The 20,890-nt window shown below is 54.4% G+C and overlaps 1 protein-coding gene across 1 annotated transcript in view; it reads left to right on the plus strand.

Annotated features, from left to right (window-relative positions):
* Positions 1 to 20,455, plus strand: part of SYMPK (symplekin scaffold protein) — a 56,064-nt gene extending 35,609 nt beyond the window's left edge. Inside the window, 11 exon segments of the mRNA XM_082299614.1 lie at positions 2,302 to 2,462; positions 6,026 to 6,134; positions 6,218 to 6,318; positions 6,407 to 6,497; positions 8,281 to 8,382; positions 9,688 to 9,875; positions 16,931 to 17,107; positions 19,182 to 19,259; positions 19,985 to 20,069; positions 20,072 to 20,227; positions 20,320 to 20,455. Of these exon segments, the coding sequence (XP_082155740.1) occupies positions 2,302 to 2,462; positions 6,026 to 6,134; positions 6,218 to 6,318; positions 6,407 to 6,497; positions 8,281 to 8,382; positions 9,688 to 9,875; positions 16,931 to 17,107; positions 19,182 to 19,259; positions 19,985 to 20,069; positions 20,072 to 20,157 (1,178 nt within the window). The 3' untranslated portion in view covers positions 20,158 to 20,227; positions 20,320 to 20,455.
* The last annotated feature ends 435 nt before the right edge of the window (positions 20,456 to 20,890 follow it).

Below are 20,890 nucleotides of genomic sequence, written 5' to 3' on the forward strand. Positions count from 1 at the left end.
TGGGGACACCAGAGATGGGATGGGGACACCAGAGGTGGGGTGGGATGGGGACACCAGAGGTGGGGTGGGATGGGGACACCAGGGGTGGGATGGGGACACCGAGGTTTGGATGTGGCCACCAGGGTTGGGTCGGTGCCACCAGGGTTGGGTTGGTGCCACTGGGGATGGGGCGGGGCCACCAGGGTTGGGTTGGTGCCACCAGAGATGGGTTGGTGTCATTATCAGCCCATTTTTGGTCATTACCAGCCCGTTATTAGTCACTTCCAGCCCATTTTTGCTCATTAATCACCTGGTTTTGGTCATTAATTGCCGGTTTTTGGTCATTAATCGCCCATTTTTGTCATTGTCAGCCCGTTCTTGACTATTAACTGCCTGGTTTTGGTCATTATCAGCCCATTTTTGGTCATTAATCACCTGGTTTTGGTCATTAATTGCTGGTTTTTGGTCATTAATCACCATTTTTGGTCATTATCAGCCCGTTTTTGGCCACTGTCACCCCGTTTTTGTCCCTGCCGTGTCCCCAGAGGTGGCACCATTCAATGGGTCACTGCCAGCCCATTTTTGGTCATTATCAGCCCATTTTTGGTCATTATCAGGCATTTTTGGTCATTATCAGGCCCTTTTTGGTCACTTCCAGCCCATTTTTGGTCATTAATTGCCAGTTTTTGGTCATTAATCACCATTTTTGGTCATTAATCGCCCATTTTTGCTCATTATCAGCCCATTTTTGTCATTATCAGCCCATTTTTGGTTACTGACAGCCCATTTTTGCTCATTCTCACCCCGTTTTTGCTCGTTCTCACCCCTTTTTTGCTCGTTCTCACCCCATTTTTGCTCATTCTCACCCCGTTTCTGCTCGTTCTCACCCTGTTTCTGCTCGTTCTCACCCCGTTTTTGCTCATTCTCACCCCGTTTTTGTTCATTTTCACCCCGTTTTTGCTCATTGTCACCCCGTTTTTGCTCATTCTCACCCCGTTTCTGCTCGTTGTCACCCCGTTTTTGCTCGTTCTCACCCCGTTTTTGCTCATTTTCACCCCGTTTTTGCTCGTTCTCACCCCGTTTTTGCTCGTTCTCACCCCGTTTTTGCTCATTTTCACCCCATTTCTGCTCGTTCTCACCCCGTTTCTGCTCGTTCTCACCCCGTTTTTGTTCATTTTCACCCCGTTTCTGCTCGTTCTCACCCCGTTTTTGCTCGTTTTCACCCTGTTTTTGCTCGTTCTCACCCCATTTTTGCTCGTTCTCACCCCATTTTTGCTTGTTCTCACCCCATTTCTGCTCGTTGTCACCCCGTTTTTGCTCATTCTCACCCCGTTTTTGCTCATTCTCACCCCGTTTTTGCTCGTTCTCACCCCATTTTTGCTCGTTCTCACCCCGTTTCTGCTCGTTGTCACCCCGTTTTTGCTCATTCTCACCCCGTTTTTGCTCATTCTCACCCCATTTTTGCTTGTTCTCACCCCATTTCTGCTCGTTGTCACCCCGTTTTTGTTCATTTTCACCCCGTTTCTGCTCGTTCTCACCCCGTTTTTGCTCATTTTCACCCCGTTTTTGCTCATTCTCACCCCATTTTTGCTCGTTCTCACCCCGTTTCTGCTCGTTCTCACTCCGTTTTTGCTCATTTTCACCCCGTTTCTGCTCGTTCTAACCCCGTTTCTGCTCATTTTCACCCCGTTTTTGCTCATTTTCACCCCGTTTCTGCTCATTCTCACCCCGTTTTTGCTTGTTCTCACCCCGTTTTTGCTCATTTTCACCCCATTTCTGCTCGTTCTCACCCCGTTTTTGCTCATTTTCACCCCGTTTTTACTCGTTCTCACCCCGTTTCTGCTCATTTTCACCCCGTTTTTGCTCGTTGTTACCCCGTTTTTGCTCGTTCTCACCCCGTTTCTGCTCGTTCTCACCCCGTTTTTGCTCATTTTCACCCCGTTTCTGCTCGTTCTCACCCCGTTTCTGCTCGTTCTCACCCCGTTTTTGCTCATTCTCACCCCGTTTCTGCTCATTTTCACCCCGTTTTTGCTCGTTCTCACCCCGTTTCTGCTCGTTCTCACCCCGTTTCTGCTCGTTCTCACCCCGTTTTTGCTCATTCTCACCCCATTTTTGCTCGTTCCCACCCCGTTTTTGCTCGTTCTCACCCCGTTTCTGCTCATTGTCACCCCGTTTTTGCTCATTTTCACCCCATTTCTGCTCGTTCTCACCCCGTTTTTGCTCATTTTCACCCCATTTTTGCTCGTTCTCACCCCGTTTTTGCTCATTTTCACCCCGTTTCTGCTCGTTCTCACCCCGTTTCTGTCCCTGCCGTGTCCCCAGAGGTGGCGGCGCCCTGGACCGAGGAGACCATCAAGCAATGCCTGTACCTGTACCTGGCCCTGCTGCCCCACAACCACAAACTCATCCACGAGCTCGCCTCCGTCTACACCGAGGCCATCGCCGACATCAAGCGCACGGTGCTGCGCGTCATCGAGCAGCCGGTGAGGGGACACTGGGAGCACTGGGGACACTGGGGACACTGGGGACACTGGGGACATCATTGTCACCATGGGAAATCACACCCCTTTGCTGCCCAGTTATCAATTAATGGGGTCGGTTAATTGGGACAGTTGAGTGTCACCATTGTGGGATCATCGAGCAGCCGGTGAGGGGACACTGGGGACACTGGGGACATCTGGGGGCATTGGGGACACCATGGGAAATCACACCCCTCTCCTGCCCAGTTATCAATTAATGGGGTCAGTTAATTTATGGGGTCGGTTAATTGGGACAGTTGAGTGTCACCATTGTGAGGTCATCGAGCAGCCAGTGAGGGGACACTGGGGACACTGGGGACATCTGGGGACATCGGTGGCACCATGGGAAATCACGTCCCTTTCCTGCCCAGTTATCAATTAGTGGGATCAGTTAATTAATGGGGTTGGTTAATTTATGGGGTTGGTTAATTAATGGGGCAGTTGAGTGTCACCATTGTGGGGTGATCGAGCAGCCGGTGAGGGGACACTGGGGACACTGGGGACATCTGGGGGCATTGGGGACACCATGGGAAATCACACCCCATTGCTGCCCAGTTATCAATTAATGGGGTCGGTTAATTGGGACAGTTGAGTGTCACCATTGTGGGATCATCGAGCAGCCGGTGAGGGGACACTGGGGACACTGGGGACATCTGGGGACATCTGGGGGCATCGGTGTCACCATGGGAAATCACGTCCCTTTCCTGCCCAGTTATCAATTAGTGGGATCAGTTAATTAATGGGGTCGGTTAATTTATGGGGTTGGTTAATTAATGGGGCAGTTGAGTGTCACCATTGTGGGGTGATCGAGCAGCCGGTGAGGGGACACTGGGAGCACTGGGGACACTGGGGACATCATTGTCACCATGGGAAATCACACCCCTTTGCTGCCCAGTTATCAATTAATGGGGTCAGTTAATTGGGACAGTTGAGTGTCACCATTGTGGGATCATCGAGCAGCCGGTGAGGGGACACTGGGAGCACTGGGGACACTGGGGACATCATTGTCACCGTGGGAAATCACACCCCTCTCCTGCCCAGTTATCAATTAATGGGGTCGGTTAATTGGGACAGTTGAGTGTCACCATTGTGGGATCATCGAGCAGCCGGTGAGGGGACACTGGGGACACTGGGGACATCTGGGGGCATTGGGGACACCATAGGAAATCACACCCCTCTCCTGCCCAGTTATCAATTAATGGGGTCAGTTAATTAATGGGGCAGTTGAGTGTCACCATTGTGGGTTCATCGAGCAGCCGGTGAGGGGACACTGGGGACATCTGGGGACATCTGGGGACATCAGTGGCACCATGGGAAATCAAATCCCCTTTCCTGCCCAGTTATCAATTAGTGGGATCAGTTAATTTATGGGGTCGGTTAATTTATGGGGTTGGTTAATTAATGGGGCAGTTGAGTGTCACCATTGTGGGATCATCGAGCAGCCGGTGAGGGGACACTGGGGACACTGGGGACACTGGGGACAGCATTGTCACCATGGGAAATCACACCCCTTTGCTGCCCAGTTATCAATTAATGGGGTTGGTTAATTAATGGGGCAGTTGAGTGTCACCATTGTGGGATCATCGAGCAGCCGGTGAGGGGACACTGGGGACACTGGGGACATCTGGGGACATCTGGGGACATCGGTGTCACCATGGGAAATCACGTCCCTTTCCTGCCCAGTTATCAATTAGTGGGATCAGTTAATTAATGGGGTCGGTTAATTTATGGGGTTGGTTAATTAATGGGGCAGTTGAGTGTCACCATTGTGGGATCATCGAGCAGCCGGTGAGGGGACACTGGGAGCACTGGGGACACTGGGGACATCATTGTCACCATGGGAAATCACACCCCTTTGCTGCCCAGTTATCAATTAATGGGGTTGGTTAATTAACAGGATCAGTTAATTAATGGGGTTGGTTAATTAACCTGATCAGTTAATTAATGGGGTTGGTTAATTAACGGGGCAGTTGAGTGTCACCATTGTGGGGTCATCGAGCAGCCGGTGAGGGGACACTGGGGACACTGGGGACATCTGGGGACACTGGGGACATCTGGGGACATCGGTGGCACCATGGGAAATCACGTCCCTTTCCTGCCCAGTTATCAATTAGTGGGATCAGTTAATTAATGGGGTCGGTTAATTTATGGGGTTGGTTAATTAATGGGGCAGTTGAGTGTCACCATTGTGGGATCATCGAGCAGCCGGTGAGGGGACACTGGGAGCACTGGGGACAGCATTGTCACCATGGGAAATCACACCCCTTTGCTGCCCAGTTATCAATTAATGGGGTTAGTTAATTAATGGGTCAGTTAATTAACGGGATCAGTTAATTGGGGCAGTTGAGTGTCGCCATTGTGGGATCATCGAGCAGCCGGTGAGGGGACACTGGGAGCACTGGGGACACTGGGGACATCATTGTCACCATGGGAAATCACACCCCTCTCCTGCCCAGTTATCAATTAATGGGGTCAGTTAATTAATGGGGTTGGTTAATTAACCTGATCAGTTAATTAATGGGGTTGGTTAATTAATGGGGTTGGTTAATTAATGGGGCAGTTGACTGTCACCATTGTGGGGTCATTGAGCAGCCGGTGAGGGGACACTGGGGACACTGGGGACACTGGGGACAGCATTGTCACCATGGGAAATCACACCCCTTTGCTGCCCAGTTATCAATTAATGGGGTCAGTTAATTAATGGGGCAGTTGAGTGTCACCATTGTGGGGTCTTCAAGCAGCCGGTGAGGGGACACTGGGGACACTGGGGACATCTGGGGGCATCAGTGTCACCATGGGAAATCACGTCCCTTTCCTGCCCAGTTATCAATTAGTGGGATCAGTTAATTAATGGGGTCGGTTAATTTATGGGGTTGGTTAATTAATGGGGCAGTTGAGTGTCACCATTGTGGGGTGATCGAGCAGCCGGTGAGGGGACACTGGGGACATCTGGGGGCATTGGGGACACCATGGGAAATCACACCCCATTGCTGCCCAGTTATCAATTAATGGGGTCGGTTAATTGGGACAGTTGAGTGTCACCATTGTGGGATCATCGAGCAGCCGGTGAGGGGACACTGGGGACACTGGGGACACTGGGGACATCTGGGGACATCGGTGGCACCATGGGAAATCACGTCCCTTTCCTGCCCAGTTATCAATTAATGGGGTCAGTTAATTAACGGGGTCAGTTAATTAATGGGGCAGTTGAGTGTCACCATTGTGGGTTCATCGAGCAGCTGGTGAGGGGACACTGGGCACACCTGGGCACACCTGGGCACATCTGGGCACACCTGGGCACACGAGCTAAACCTCAGCGCGCTGCCGCCACGTGAATAACGCCGACATTCCTTAACCCCCAAACCCCTCCGAATAATCCCCAATTCTCACATTCCCCCCCCCGCTCCGAGTGCCCTCCACCCACCCCACTCCTCCCGAGGGCCAAGCGAGGCCTCGTTTGGGTTAAAACCCCCCAGATTTCGGTTCAACTCCGGAATTTGGGCAATCCCGTCGCGGTTTCGCGGCAGATCCGCGGGATGGGCATGAACTCGCCGGAGCTGCTGCTGCTGGTGGAGAACTGCCCCAAGGGCGCCGAGACCTTGGTGACGCGCTGCCTGCACAGCCTGACCGACAAAGGTGGGCGCGGGGGACGTCCGGCGGCGGTGGCCGGAGGCGCCGGGTGACCCGCGGTGACCGCGGCGTCCCCATCGCCCCGGCAGTGCCACCCTCGCCGGAGCTGGTGAAGAGGGTGCGGGAGCTCTACCACAAGCGGCTGCCGGACGTGCGGTTCCTCATCCCCGTCCTCAACGGGCTGGAGAAGGTCAGGGCGGGTGTTTGTCCTCCCTGGTGTCACCCCTGGTGTCACCCCTGGTGTCAGCGGCGCTGAGCGGGGGCTGTTTTTGGTGCAGAAAGAGGTGATTCAGGCGCTGCCCAAACTCATCAAGCTCAACCCCATCGTGGTCAAGGAGGTGTTCAACCGCCTGCTGGGGACGCAGCACGGTGAGGGGACGGCTGGGGACAGCGAGGGGACAGCGAGGGGACATGGGACAGCTTGGGGACAGCTTGGGGACAGCGAGGGGACAGCTTGGGGACATGGGACAGCCTGGGGACAGCTTGGGGACAGCGAGGGGACGGTGAGGGGACAGCCTGGGGACATGGGACAGCCTGGGGACAGCTTGGGGACAGCGAGGGGACGGCGAGGGGACAGCTTGGGGACATGGGACAGCCTGGGGACAGCTTGGGGACAGCGAGGGGACGGTGAGGGGACAGCTTGGGGACATGGGACAGCTTGGGGACAGCAAGGGGACAGTGAGGGGTGGGACACAGGACAGGCCTGCTGGGGACGCAGCACGATGAGGGGACGGCGAGGGGACAGTCTGGGAACATGGGACAGCTTGGGGACATGGGACAGCTTGGGGACAGCTTGGGGACAGCGAGGGGACAGTGAGGGGACAGCTTGGGGACATGGGACAGCCTGGGGACAGCTTGGGGACAGCGAGGGGACGGTGAGGGGACAGCTTGGGGACATGGGACAGCTTGGGGACAGCGAGGGGACGGTGAGGGGACAGCTTGGGGACATGGGACAGCCTGGGGACAGCTTGGGGACAGCTTGGGGACAGCGAGGGGACGGTGAGGGGACAGCTTGGGGACATGGGACAGCTTGGGGACAGCGAGGGGACGGTGAGGGGACAGCTTGGGGACATGGGACAGCCTGGGGACAGCTTGGGGACAGCTTGGGGACAGCGAGGGGACGGTGAGGGGACAGCTTGGGGACATGGGACAGCTTGGGGACAGCAAGAGGACAGTGAGGGGTGGGACACAGGACAGGCCTGCTGGGGACGCAGCACGATGAGGGGACGGCGAGGGGACAGCTTGGGGACAGTGAGGGGACATGGGACAGTCTGGGGACGTGGGACAGCTTGGGGACAACGGGACAGCTTGGGGACAGCGAGGGGACAGCTGGGGACAGCAAGGGGACAGTGAGGGGACACGGGACAGCTTGGGGACAGCGAGGGGACAGCGAGGGGACACGGGACAGCAAGGGGACAGTGAGGGGACACGGGACAGCTTGGGGACAGCGAGGGGACGTGGGACAGTCTGGGGACGTGGGACAGCTTGGGGACAATGGGTGGGACACAGGACAGGCCTGCTGGGGACGCAGCACGGTGAGGGGACAGCGAGGGGACAGTCTGGGAACATGGGACAGCTTGGGGACACGGGACAGCTTGGGGACAGCGAGGGGACATGGGACAGTCTGGGGACGTGGGACAGCTTGGGGACAGCGAGGGGACATGGGACAGTCTGGGGACGTGGGACAGCTTGGGGACAACGGGACAGCTTGGGGACAGCGAGGGGATAGTGAGGGGACACGGGACAGCTTGGGGACAGCGAGGGGACAGCTGGGGACAGCTTGGGGATAGTGAGGGGACACGGGACAGCTTGGGGACAGCGAGGGAACGTGGGACAGCTTGGGGACATGGGGCAGCTTGGGACAGCTTGGGGACAGTCTGGGGACATGAAACAGCTTGGGGACAGCAAGGGGACAGCTTGGGGACAGCCTGGGGACATGGGACACCCTGGGGACAGCCTGGGGACAGCAGCAGTGGTCACCGTGGGGACATGGCACCTCGCAGAGGTGGGACACGGGGCATCCCTGGGTTGGGGACACCGTGTGACATCCCAGGAGGGGCTGCGGGATGCCAGGGCCACCTCAGGGCCAGCCCAGGGCCAGCCCAGGGTGACGCAGCCGCCGTGCCCTGTCCCCACACCGGTGTCCCCGCAGGTGACGGCGCCTCGGCCGTGTCCCCCCTGAACCCCGGGGAGCTCCTGATCGCCCTGCACAACATCGACTCGGCCAAGTGCGACATGAAATCCATCATCAAAGGTGGGGACACCCCGGGGACACCCCAGGGACACCCCAGGGGTGACAGGGACATCGGGGGGTGACAGGGACACGGGGGGGTGACACGGGACCCCCATCCATCGACTGGGCTGAGTGTGACATGAAATCCATCATCAAAGGTGGGGACACCCCGGGGACACCCCAGGGGGTGACAGGGACACCCCAGGGACACCCAGGGGGGTGACAGGGACATCGGGGGGTGACAGGGACACGGGGGGGTGACACGGGACCCCCCATCCATCGACTGGGCTGAGTGTGACATGAAATCCATCATCAAAGGTGGGGACACCCCGGGGGTGACAGGGACACCCCAGGGACACCCAGGGGGGTGACAGGGACATTGGGGGGTGACAGGGACATCCCAGGGACACCCCGAGGGGTGACAGGGACACCCCAGGGACACCCCGGGGGGTGACAGGGACATCGATGGGTGACAGGGACACCCCAGGGACACCCAGGGGGGTGACAGGGACATCGATGGGTGACAGGGACACCCCAGGGGTGACAGGGACACCCCAGGGACACCCAGGGGGGTGACAGGGACATCGGGGGGTGACAGGGACATTGGGGGGAGACAGGGACACGGGGGGGTGACATGAGACCCCCCCCATCCATCGACTGGGCCGAGTGTGACATGAAATCCATCATCAAAGGTGGGGACACCCCAGGGGTGACAGGGACACCCCAGGGACACCCCGGGGGGTGACAGGGACATCGATGGGTGACAGGGACACCCCAGGAGTGACAGGGACATCGGGGGGTGACAGAGACACCCCAGGGACACCCCGAGGGGTGACAGGGCCATCGGGGGGTGACAGGGACACCCCAGGGGGTGACAGGGACACCCCAGGGACACCCAGGGGGGTGACAGGGACATCGATGGGTGACAGGGACACCCCAGGGGTGACAGGGACATCGGGGGGTGACAGGGACACCCCAGGGGTGACAGGGACATCGGGGGGTGACAGAGACACCCCAGGGACACCCTGAGGGGTGACAGGGACATTGGGGGGTGACAGGGACACCCCAGGGGTGACAGGGACACCCCAGGGACACCCAGGGGGGTGACAGGGACATCGATGGGTGACAGGGACACCCCAGGGGGTGACAAGGACACAGTGGGGGTGGGGACATGGGACACAGGGCCCCCAAAGGAATAGAGGGACCCAAGGCATGGGGGGCGGGGGGGGGGGGTCCCACTCTGGTCCATGGGATGGTGCCAGCGTTGTCTCCCAGTGCCTCCCAGTGCCTCCCAGTGCCCCCACTCCAGCGCCGCTGTCCCCGCAGCCACCAACCTGTGCTTCGCGGAGCGCAACGTGTACACGTCGGAGGTGCTGGCGGTGGTGATGCAGCAGCTGATGGAGCAGAGCCCGCTGCCGATGCTGCTGATGCGCACGGTCATCCAGGCGCTGACCATGTACCCCCGCCTGGGCGGCTTCGTCATGAACATCCTGTCCCGCCTCATCATGAAGCAGGTCCCGGAATTTTCCACCCACGCCCCCACCCCCCCCAAAAAACAAAAAAAAACCGCCCCGGAATGCGCTGTGAAACGCCCAAAAAAGTTCTGCCGAAAATCGAAGGATATCCGCCGACAGAATTTCCCCCTCTCCCAAAATGCCACACGGATCGCTGAAAAAGGCCCCAAGAGTTCCCCCAAAATCCCCGAGATATTGTCTCAAAATCCCCCCAAAAATTCTCCCAAAAAAATAAAAAAAAATAGTTCCACCAAAATGCCCCCAAAAATCCCCCCAAAATTCCCCCAAAATCCCCAAGAGATTCTCTCAAAATCCCCTAAAAACAAATTCCACCAAAATGCCCCAAAAATTCCCCCAAAATCCCCCCCAAAATTCCCCCAAAATCCCCAAGAGATTCTCTCAAAATCCCCTAAAAACAAATTCCACCAAAATCCCCAAAAATTCCCCCAAAATCCCCAAGAGATTCTCTCAAAATCCCCCCAAAAATTCTCCCAAAAAAATAAAAAAAAATTCCACCAAAATGCCCCCAAATCCCCCAAAAATCCCCCCCAAAGTTCCCCCAAAATCCCCAAGAGATTCTCTCAAAATCCCCTAAAAACAAATTCCACCAAAATCCCCCAAAATCCCCAAGATATTCTCTCAAAATCCCCCCAAAAATTCTCCAAAAAATAAAAAAAAAAAAAAATTCCACCAAAATGTCCCAAAAATCCCCCAGAAATTCCCCCAAAATCCCCCCAAAGTTCCCCCAAAATCCCCAAGAGATTCTCTCAAAATCCCCTAAAAACAAATTCCACCAAAATCCCCAAGATATTCTCTCAAAATCCCCCCATTCTCCAAAAAATCAAAAAAAAAAAAATTCCACCAAAATGTCCCAAAAATCCCCCAGAAATTCCCCCAAAATTCCCCCAAAGTTCCCCCAAAATCCCCAAGAGATTCTCTCAAAATCCCCCCAAAAATTCTCCCAAAAAAAAAAAAAATTCCACCAAAATGCCCCCAAAAATCCCCCCAAAATTCCCCCAAAATCCCCAAGAGATTCTCTCAAAATCCCCTAAAAACAAATTCCACCAAAATCCCCAAAAATTCCCCCAAAATCCCCAAGAGATTCTCTCAAAATCCCCCCAAAAATTCTCCCAAAAATAAAAAAAAAAATTCCACCAAAATGCCCCCAAATCCCCCAAAAATCCTCCCCAAAGTTCCCCCAAAATCCCCAAGAGATTCTCTCAAAATCCCCTAAAAACAAATTCCACCAAAATCCCCAAAAATTCCCCCAAAATCCCCAAGAGATTCTCTCAAAATCCCCCCAAAAATTCTCCCAAAAAAATAATAAAAAAATTCCACCAAAATGCCCCAAAGATTCCCCCAAAATCCCCCCAAAATTCCCCCAAAATCCCCAAGAGATTCTCCTAAAATCCCCTAAAAACAAATTCCACCAAAATCCCCAAAAATTCCCCCAAAATCCCCAAGATATTCTCTCAAAATCCCCCCAAAAATTCTCCCAAAAAAAAAAAAAAATTCCACCAAAATGCCCCAAAAATTCCCCCAAAATCCCCAAGAGATTCTCTCAAAATCCCCTAAAAACAAATTCCACCAAAATCCCCAAAAATTCCCCCAAAATCCCCAAGAGATTCTCTCAAAATCCCCCCAAAAATTCTCCCAAAAAAATAAAAAAAAAATTCCACCAAAATGCCCCCAAAAATTCCCCCAAAATCCCCCCAAAATTCCCCCAAAATCCCCAAGAGATTCTCTCAAAATCCCCTAAAAACAAATTCCACCAAAATCCCCAAAAATTCCACCAAAATCCCCAAGAGATTCTCTCAAAATCCCCCCAAAAATTCTCCAAAAAATCAAAAAAAAAAAAAATTCCACCAAAATGTCCCAAAAATCCCCCAGAAATTCCCCCAAAATCCCCCCAAAGTTCCCCCAAAATCCCCAAGAGATTCTCTCAAAATCCCCTAAAAACAAATTCCACCAAAATCCCCAAGATATTCTCTCAAAATCCCCCCATTCTCCAAAAAATCAAAAAAAAAAAAATTCCACCAAAATGTCCCAAAAATCCCCCAGAAATTCCCCCAAAATTCCCCCAAAGTTCCCCCAAAATCCCCAAGAGATTCTCTCAAAATCCCCCCAAAAATTCTCCCAAAAAAAAAAAAAATTCCACCAAAATGCCCCCAAAAATCCCCCCAAAATTCCCCCAAAATCCCCAAGAGATTCTCTCAAAATCCCCTAAAAACAAATTCCACCAAAATCCCCAAAAATTCCCCCAAAATCCCCAAGAGATTCTCTCAAAATCCCCCCAAAAATTCTCCCAAAAATAAAAAAAAAAATTCCACCAAAATGCCCCCAAATCCCCCAAAAATCCTCCCCAAAGTTCCCCCAAAATCCCCAAGAGATTCTCTCAAAATCCCCTAAAAACAAATTCCACCAAAATCCCCAAAAATTCCCCCAAAATCCCCAAGAGATTCTCTCAAAATCCCCCCAAAAATTCTCCCAAAAAAATAATAAAAAAATTCCACCAAAATGCCCCAAAGATTCCCCCAAAATCCCCCCAAAATTCCCCCAAAATCCCCAAGAGATTCTCCTAAAATCCCCTAAAAACAAATTCCACCAAAATCCCCAAAAATTCCCCCAAAATCCCCAAGATATTCTCTCAAAATCCCCCCAAAAATTCTCCCAAAAAAAAAAAAAAATTCCACCAAAATGCCCCAAAAATTCCCCCAAAATCCCCAAGAGATTCTCTCAAAATCCCCTAAAAACAAATTCCACCAAAATCCCCAAAAATTCCCCCAAAATCCCCAAGAGATTCTCTCAAAATCCCCCCAAAAATTCTCCCAAAAAAATAAAAAAAAAATTCCACCAAAATGCCCCCAAAAATTCCCCCAAAATCCCCCCAAAATTCCCCCAAAATCCCCAAGAGATTCTCTCAAAATCCCCTAAAAACAAATTCCACCAAAATCCCCAAAAATTCCACCAAAATCCCCAAGAGATTCTCTCAAAATCCCCCCAAAAATTCTCCAAAAAATCAAAAAAAAAAAAAATTCCACCAAAATGTCCCAAAAATCCCCCAGAAATTCCCCCAAAATCCCCCCAAAGTTCCCCCAAAATCCCCAAGAGATTCTCTCAAAATCCCCTAAAAACAAATTCCACCAAAATCCCCAAGATATTCTCTCAAAATCCCCCCATTCTCCAAAAAATCAAAAAAAAAAAAATTCCACCAAAATGTCCCAAAAATCCCCCAGAAATTCCCCCAAAATTCCCCCAAAGTTCCCCCAAAATCCCCAAGAGATTCTCTCAAAATCCCCCCAAAAATTCTCCAAAAAATCAAAAAAAAAAAATTCCACCAAAATGCCCCAAAAATTCCCCCAAAATCCCCAAGAGATTCTCTCAAAATCCCCTAAAAACAAATTCCACCAAAATCCCCAAAAATTCCCCCAAAATCCCCAAGAGATTCTCTCAAAATCCCCCCAAAAATTCTCCCAAAAAAATAAAAAAAAATTCCACCAAAATGCCCCCAAATCCCCCAAAAATCCCCCCCAAAGTTCCCCCAAAATCCCCAAGAGATTCTCTCAAAATCCCCTAAAAACAAATTCCACCAAAATCCCCAAAAATTCCCCCCAAATCCCCAAGAGATTCTCTCAAAATCCCCCCAAAAAATTCTCCAAAAAATCAAAAAAAAAAAAAAAATTCCACCAAAATGTCCCAAAAATCCCCCAGAAATTCCCCCAAAATCCCCCCAAAGTTCCCCCAAAATCCCCAAGAGTTTCTCTCAAAATCCCCCCAAAAAATTCTCCCAAAAAAATAAAAAAAAAATTCCACCAAAATGCCCCAAAAATCCCCCCAAAATCCCCCCAAAATTCCCCCAAAATCCCCAAGAGATTCTCTCAAAATCCCCTAAAAACAAATTCCACCAAAATCCCCAAAAATTCCCCCAAAATCCCCAAGAGATTCTCTCAAAATCCCCCCAAAAATTCTCCCAAAAAAATAAAAAAAAAATCCACCAAAATGCCCCCAAATCCCCCAAAAATCCCCCCCAAAGTTCCCCCAAAATCCCCAAGAGATTCTCTCAAAATCCCCTCAAAACAAATTCCACCAAAATCCCCCAAAATTCCCCCAAAATCCCCAAGAGATTCTCTCAAAATCCCCCCAAAAATTGTCCCAAAAAAAAAAAAAAATTCCACCAAAATGCCCCAAAAATTCCCCCAAAATCCCCCCAAAATTCCCCCAAAATCCCCAAGAGATTCTCTCAAAATCCCCTAAAAACAAATTCCACCAAAATGCCCCAAAAATTCCCCCAAAATCCCCAAGAGATTCTCTCAAAATCCCCCCAAAAATTCTCCCAAAAAAATAAAAAAATTCCACCAAAATGCCCCAAAAATTCCCCCAAAATCCCCCCAAAATTCCCCCAAAATCCCCAAGAGATTCTCTCAAAATCCCCTAAAAACAAATTCCACCAAAATCCCCAAAAATTCCCCCAAAATCCCCAAGAGATCCTCTCAAAATCCCCCCAAAAATTCTCCCAAAAAAATAAAAAAAAAATTCCACCAAAATGCCCCAAAAATTCCCCCAAAATCCCCCCAAAATTCCCCCAAAATCCCCAAGAGATTCTCTCAAAATCCCCTAAAAACAAATTTCACCAAAATGCCCCAAAAATTCCCCCAAAATCCCCAAGAGATTCTCTCAAAATCCCCCCAAAAATTCTCCCAAAAAAAAAAAAAAAAAATTCCACCAAAATGCCCCAAAAATTCCCCCAAAATCCCCCCAAAGTTCCCCCAAACTCCCCAAGAGATTCTCTCAAAATCCCCTAAAAACAAATTCCACCAAAATCCCCAAAAATTCCCCCAAAATCCCCAAGAGATTCTCTCAAAATCCCCCCAAAAATTCTCCAAAAAATCAAAAAAAAAAAATTCCACCAAAATGTCCCAAAAATCCCCCAGAAATTCCCCCAAAATTCCCCCAAAGTTCCCCCAAAATCCCCAAGAGATTCTCTCAAAATCCCCCCAAAAATTCTCCCAAAAAAAAAAAAAATTCCACCAAAATGCCCCAAAAATTCCCCCAAAATCCCCCCAAAGTTCCCCCAAAATCCCCAAGAGATTCTCTCAAAATCCCCCAAAAACAAATTCCACCAAAATCCCCAAAAATTCCCCCAAAATCCCCAAGATATTCTCTCAAAATCCCCCCAAAAATTCTCCCAAAAAAATAAAAAAATTCCACCAAAATGCCCCAAAAATTCCCCCAAAATCCCCCCAAAATTCCCCCAAAATCCCCAAGAGATTCTCTCAAAATCCCCTAAAAACAAATTCCACCAAAATCCCCAAAAATTCCCCCAAAATCCCCAAGAGATTCTCTCAAAATCCCCCCAAAAATTCTCCCAAAAAAAAAAAAAAATTCCACCAAAATGCCCCAAAAATTCCCCCAAAATCCCCCCAAAATTCCCCCAAAATCCCCAAGAGATTCTCTCAAAATCCCCTAAAAACAAATTCCACCAAAATGCCCCAAAAATTCCCCCAAAATCCCCAAGAGATTCTCTCAAAATCCCCCAAAAATTCTCCCAAAAAAAAAAAAAAAAATTCCAACAAAATGCCCCCAAATCCCCCAAAAATCCTCCCCAAAGTTCCCCCAAAATCCCCAAGAGATTCTCTCAAAATCCCCTAAAAACAAATTCCACCAAAATCCCCAAAAATTCCCCCAAAATCCCCAAGAGATTCTCTCAAAATCCCCCCAAAAATTCTCCCAAAAAAAAAAAAAAAATCCACCAAAATGCCCCAAAAATTCCCCCAAAATCCCCCCAAAATTCCCCCAAAATCCCCAAGAGATTCTCTCAAAATCCCCTAAAAACAAATTCCACCAAAATCCCCAAAAATTCCCCCAAAATCCCCAAGATATTCTCTCAAAATCCCCCCAAAAATTCTCCCAAAAAAATAAAAAAAAATTCCACCTAAATGCCCCAAAAATTCCCCAAAAATTCCCCCCAAATCCCCAAGAGATTCTCTCAAAATCCCCCAAAAAATTCTCCCAAAAATAAAAAAAAAAAAAATTCCACCAAAATGCCCCCAAATCCCCCCAAAATCCCAAGAATTTCCCCAAAAATCCCCAGGATATTCTCTCAAAATCCCCCAAAAACAAATTCCACCAAAGTCACCCAAAAATTCCCCCAAAATCCCCAAAAATTCCCCCAAAATCCCCAAGATATTCTCTCAAAATCCCAAAAAAAATTCTCCCAAAAATTCAAAAAAAAATTCCACCAAAATGCCCCCAAAATTACCCGAAAATCCCCCAAAAATTCTCCCAAAATGAAAAAAAATTTCCACCAAAATAACCCCCCAAAATCCCCCGAAAGTTCCCCCAAAATCCCCAAGAGATTCTCTCAAAATCCCCAAAAAAATTCTCCCAAAAATTCAAAAAAAAATTCCACCAAAATGCCCCCAAAAATTACCCGAAAATCCCCCCCAAATTCTCCCAAAATGAAGAAGAAATTCCACCAAAATGCCCCAAAAATCCCCCCAAAATCCCCAAGATACGGGACCCCTGGGTGACCCCGCTGACCCCTGGGTGACCCCGCTGACCCCCCGCTGACCCCACTGACCCCCAGGTGTCCCCTCTGAGCCCGCTGACCCCATTGACCCCCAGGTGTCCCCATTGACCCCCAGGTGTCCCCACTGACCCCCAGGTGTCCCCGCTGACCCCATTGACCCCCAGGTGTCCCCGCTGACCCCATTGACCCCCAGGTGTTCCCACTGACCCCGCTGACCCCATTGACCCCCAGGTGTCCCCATTGACCCCCAGGTGTCCCTGCTGACCCCATTGACCCCCAGGTGTTCCCACTGACCCCGCTGACCCCATTGACCCCCAGGTGTCCCCACTGACCCCCAGGTGTCCCCGCTGACCCCATTGACCCCCAGGTGTCCCCGCTGACCCCATTGACCCCCAGGTGTCCCCACTGACCCCGCTGACCCCATTGACCCCCAGGTGTCCCCACTGACCCCCAGGTGTTCCCGCTGACCCCCAGGTGTTCCCGCTGACCCCCAGGTGTCCCCGCTGACCCCTGGCTGTCCCCCCAGGTGTGGAAGTACCCCAAGGTGTGGGAGGGGTTCATCAAGTGCTGCCAGCGCACGAAGCCCCAGTCCTTCCAGGTGGTCCTGCAGCTGCCCCCGCCCCAGCTCGCCGCCGTCTTCGAGAAGTGTCCGGAGCTCCGCGAGCCCCTCCTGAGCCACGTCCGAGCCCTCACCCCACACCAGGTGACCCCACCACCACCCTGGGGACAAAGGGACATGACAGGGGACACACCCTGGGACAGGGGACACATCCTGGGACACCCCCCTGGGACAGGGGACACATCTTGGGGACACATCCTGGGACAGGGGACACATCCTGGGACACCCCCCGGGACAGAGGACACAGCCTGGGACACACCCCGGGACAGAGGACACAGCCTGGGACACATCCTGGGGACAGGGGATACATCTTGGGGACACACCTGGGGACAGGGGACACCCCTCTGGGGACAGGGGACACAGCCTGGGACACACCCCGGGACAGGGGACACATCTTGGGACACATCCTGGGGACAGGGGACACCCCCCTGGGGACAGGGGACACATCTTGGGACACATCCTGGGGACAGGGGACACCCCTGGGGACACATCCTGGGACAGAGGACACCCCTCCTGGGGACAGGAGACACCTCCCTGGGGACAGGGGACACGTCCTGGGACACCCCTGGGGACAGGGGACACATCTTGGGGACACATCCTGGGACAGAGGACACCCCCCTGGGGACAGGGGACACCCCCCTGGGACAGGGGACACGTCCTGGGACACCCCTGGGGACAGGGGACACATCCTGGGACACCCCTGGGACAGAGGACACCCCCCTGGGGACAGGCGACACCCCTGGGACACCCCTGGGGACAGGAGACACCTCCCTGGGGACAGGGGACACATCCTGGGACACCGCTGGGGACAGGGGACACATCTTGGGACACATCCTGGGGACAGGGGACACATCTTGGGACACCCCCCGGGACAGGGGACACATCTTGGGACACATCCTGGGGTCAGGGGACACCCCTCTGGGACAGGGGACACCCCTGGGGACACATCCTGGGACACACCCTGGGGACAGGGGACACCCCTGGGAACACATCCTGGGACAGAGGACACCCCTCCTGGGGACAGGAGACACCTCCCTGGGGACAGGGGACACGTCCTGGGACACCCCTGGGGACAGGGGACACATCTTGGGGACACATCCTGGGACAGAGGACACCCCCCTGGGGACAGGGGACACCCCCCTGGGACAGGGGACACGTCCTGGGACACCCCTGGGGACAGGGGACACATCTTGGGACACACCCTGGGGACAGGGGACACAGCCTGGGACACATCCTGGGGACAGGGGACACAGCCTGGGACACATCCTGGGGACAGGGGACACATCTTGGGACACACCCTGGGGACAGGGGACACATCTTGGGACACATCCTGGGGACAGGGGACACAGCCTGGGACACATCCTGGGACAGGGGACACATCTTGGGGACACCCCCCGGGACAGGGGACACATCCTGGGGACAGGGGACACATCCTGGGACAAGGGACACGTCCTGGGACACCTCCGGGGACAGGGGACACCCCTGGGACACTCCTGGGGACAGGGGACACATCCTGGGACACACCCTGGGGACAGGGGACACATCCTGGGACACATCCTGGGACAGGGGACACCCCCCTGGGGACAGGGGACACCTCCCTGGGGACAGGCGACACCTCCCTGGGGACAGGGGACACGTCCTGGGACACCGCTGGGGACAGGGGACACATCTTGGGACACATCCTGGGGTCAGGGGACACCCCTCTGGGACAGGGGACACCCCTGGGGACACATCCTGGGACACACCCTGGGGACAGGGGACACATCCTGGGACACCCCTGGGGACAGGGGACACCCCTGGGAACACATCCTGGGGACGGGACACCCCTCCTGGGGACAGGGGACACCCCTGGGGACAGGGGACACATCCTGGGACAAGGGACACGTCCTGGGACACCCCTGGGGACAGGGGACACCCCTGGGACACCCCTGGGACACCCCTGGGACACCCCTGGGGACAGGGGACACCCCTGGGACACCCCTGGGACACCCCTGGGACACCCCTGGGGACAGGGGACACCCCTGGGACACCCCTGGGACACCCCTGGGACACCCCTGGGGACAGGGGACACCCCTGGGACACCCCTGGGACACCCCTGGGACACCCCTGGGGACAGGGGAGCCGCGCAGGGAGGTGACACCCCCTGCCCCGGTCACAGCAAGCGCACATCCCGCTGTCCACCATGGCCATCCTGGAGGCCACCACGCGCCACGAGCCCGCGGGGACACCTGGAGAGGTGGGGACACCTGGGGAGGTGGGGACAGGGGGGCTGGGGGGCTCAGAGTGACCCCAGACCCTTTTGGGGACCCCCAGAGAGATGGGGACAGGGTGACCCCAGACCCTTTTGGGGACACCTGGAGAGGTGGGGACAGGGGGAGGGTGGGGGGCTCAGAGTGACCCCAGACCCTTTTGGGGACACTTGGGGAGGTGGGGACACCTGGGGAGGTGGGGACAGGGTGGGGACACCTGGAGAGGTGGGGACAGGGGGGCTGGGGGGCTCAGAGTGACCCCAGACCCTTTTGGGGACACCCGGAGAGATGGGGACAGGGTGACCCCAGACCGTTTTGGGGACACCCGGAGAGGTGGGGACAGGGTGACCCCAGACCCTTTTGGGGACCCCCAGAGAGATGGGGACAGGGTGACCCCAGACCCTTTTGGAGACACCTGGAGGGGTGGTGGCTTTAGGGGTGGGGGGCTCAGAGTGACCCCAGACCCTTTTGGGGACACCTGGAGGGGTGGTGGCTTTAGGGGTGGGGGGCTCAGAGTGACCCCAGACCCTTTTGGGGGCACCCAGAGAGATGGAGACTTTGGGATTGGGGGGCTCAGAGTGACCCCAGACCCTTTTGGGGACCCCCAGAGAGGTGAGGACGGGTGGGGGTCTCAGGGTGACCCCATGGGGTGAATTTGGGGTCCCCCCCCCACCCCCTTACTCCCCCTCTCTCCATGCCCCCCCCTCCCCAGGAGAAGCCCCCCAAACGTCCGAGCGAGGAGGACCCCAAACCCAAGGGGGCCCCCCCAGCCCCGGGGGGGGGTCCCAGCTCAGGCTCCTCCCCCTCCGAGCCCCCCCCCGCGGACCTGGGGAGAGGGGGCGACCTGGAGCCCCCCTCCATCTTCATCAGCGTCCCCGAGGATGAGGAGAGCTCGGGGGGGGACGTGTCCCCCCCCGCCCCCGCCACCCTCGACCCCCCCACGGCCCCCCCAAAGGTAACCCCACCCCCCCCACCCCCTCTGCACCCCATTTTGGGGAGGGGGAGGCACCTCTAACCCCTCCCCCCCCCACTTCCTTCTCCCCTCAGGACCCCCCCGCGGGCCAGGAGCCCCCCCCGGCCGTGCCCCCCACCACCGAGGGCCCCCCCAGCAGCCCCCCCTCATCGGAGCCGCCCCCCCCCGGCACCCAGAGCCCCGAGGTGCCCCCGGGGGGGGTCCCTGAGGTCGCCCCCGGCCCCACCGAGGGCTGAGGGGGGTGGGGGGAGCCCCCCGAGACCCCCCCCCCCCCCCGAGTGCTGGGGGAGGGGCTCAATAAAAGCCTGGGAGGAGCTTGGGGGGTCCTGTGTGGGTTTTTGGGGGCGGGGAGGGGGCGTGGCCTGCGTGGGAGGGGGCGTGGTTTGTGTCCCTGGGGGTGGAGCCAAAGTGGGGAGGTGGGGGGGGTCTCATTTTGGGGTGGGGTCTCGGTGTTTTGGGAGGGGTTTCGGGGTGTGGCCCCACCCGGGGGCGTGGTTTTGCGTTTTGGGGCGTGGTCTCTGTGTTCGGGGGCGTGGCTTTGCCTCTGGGGGCGTGGTCTCGTCCACTTGGGGGCATGGTTTTGCATTTAGGGCGTGGCTTCTGTGTTTGGGGGCGTGGCTTCATCCACCGGGGGCGTGGTCTGTG

Source organism: Coloeus monedula (assembly GCF_965178545.1).
Source record: "Coloeus monedula genome assembly, chromosome: 33".
Lineage (NCBI taxonomy): Eukaryota > Metazoa > Chordata > Aves > Passeriformes > Corvidae > Coloeus > Coloeus monedula.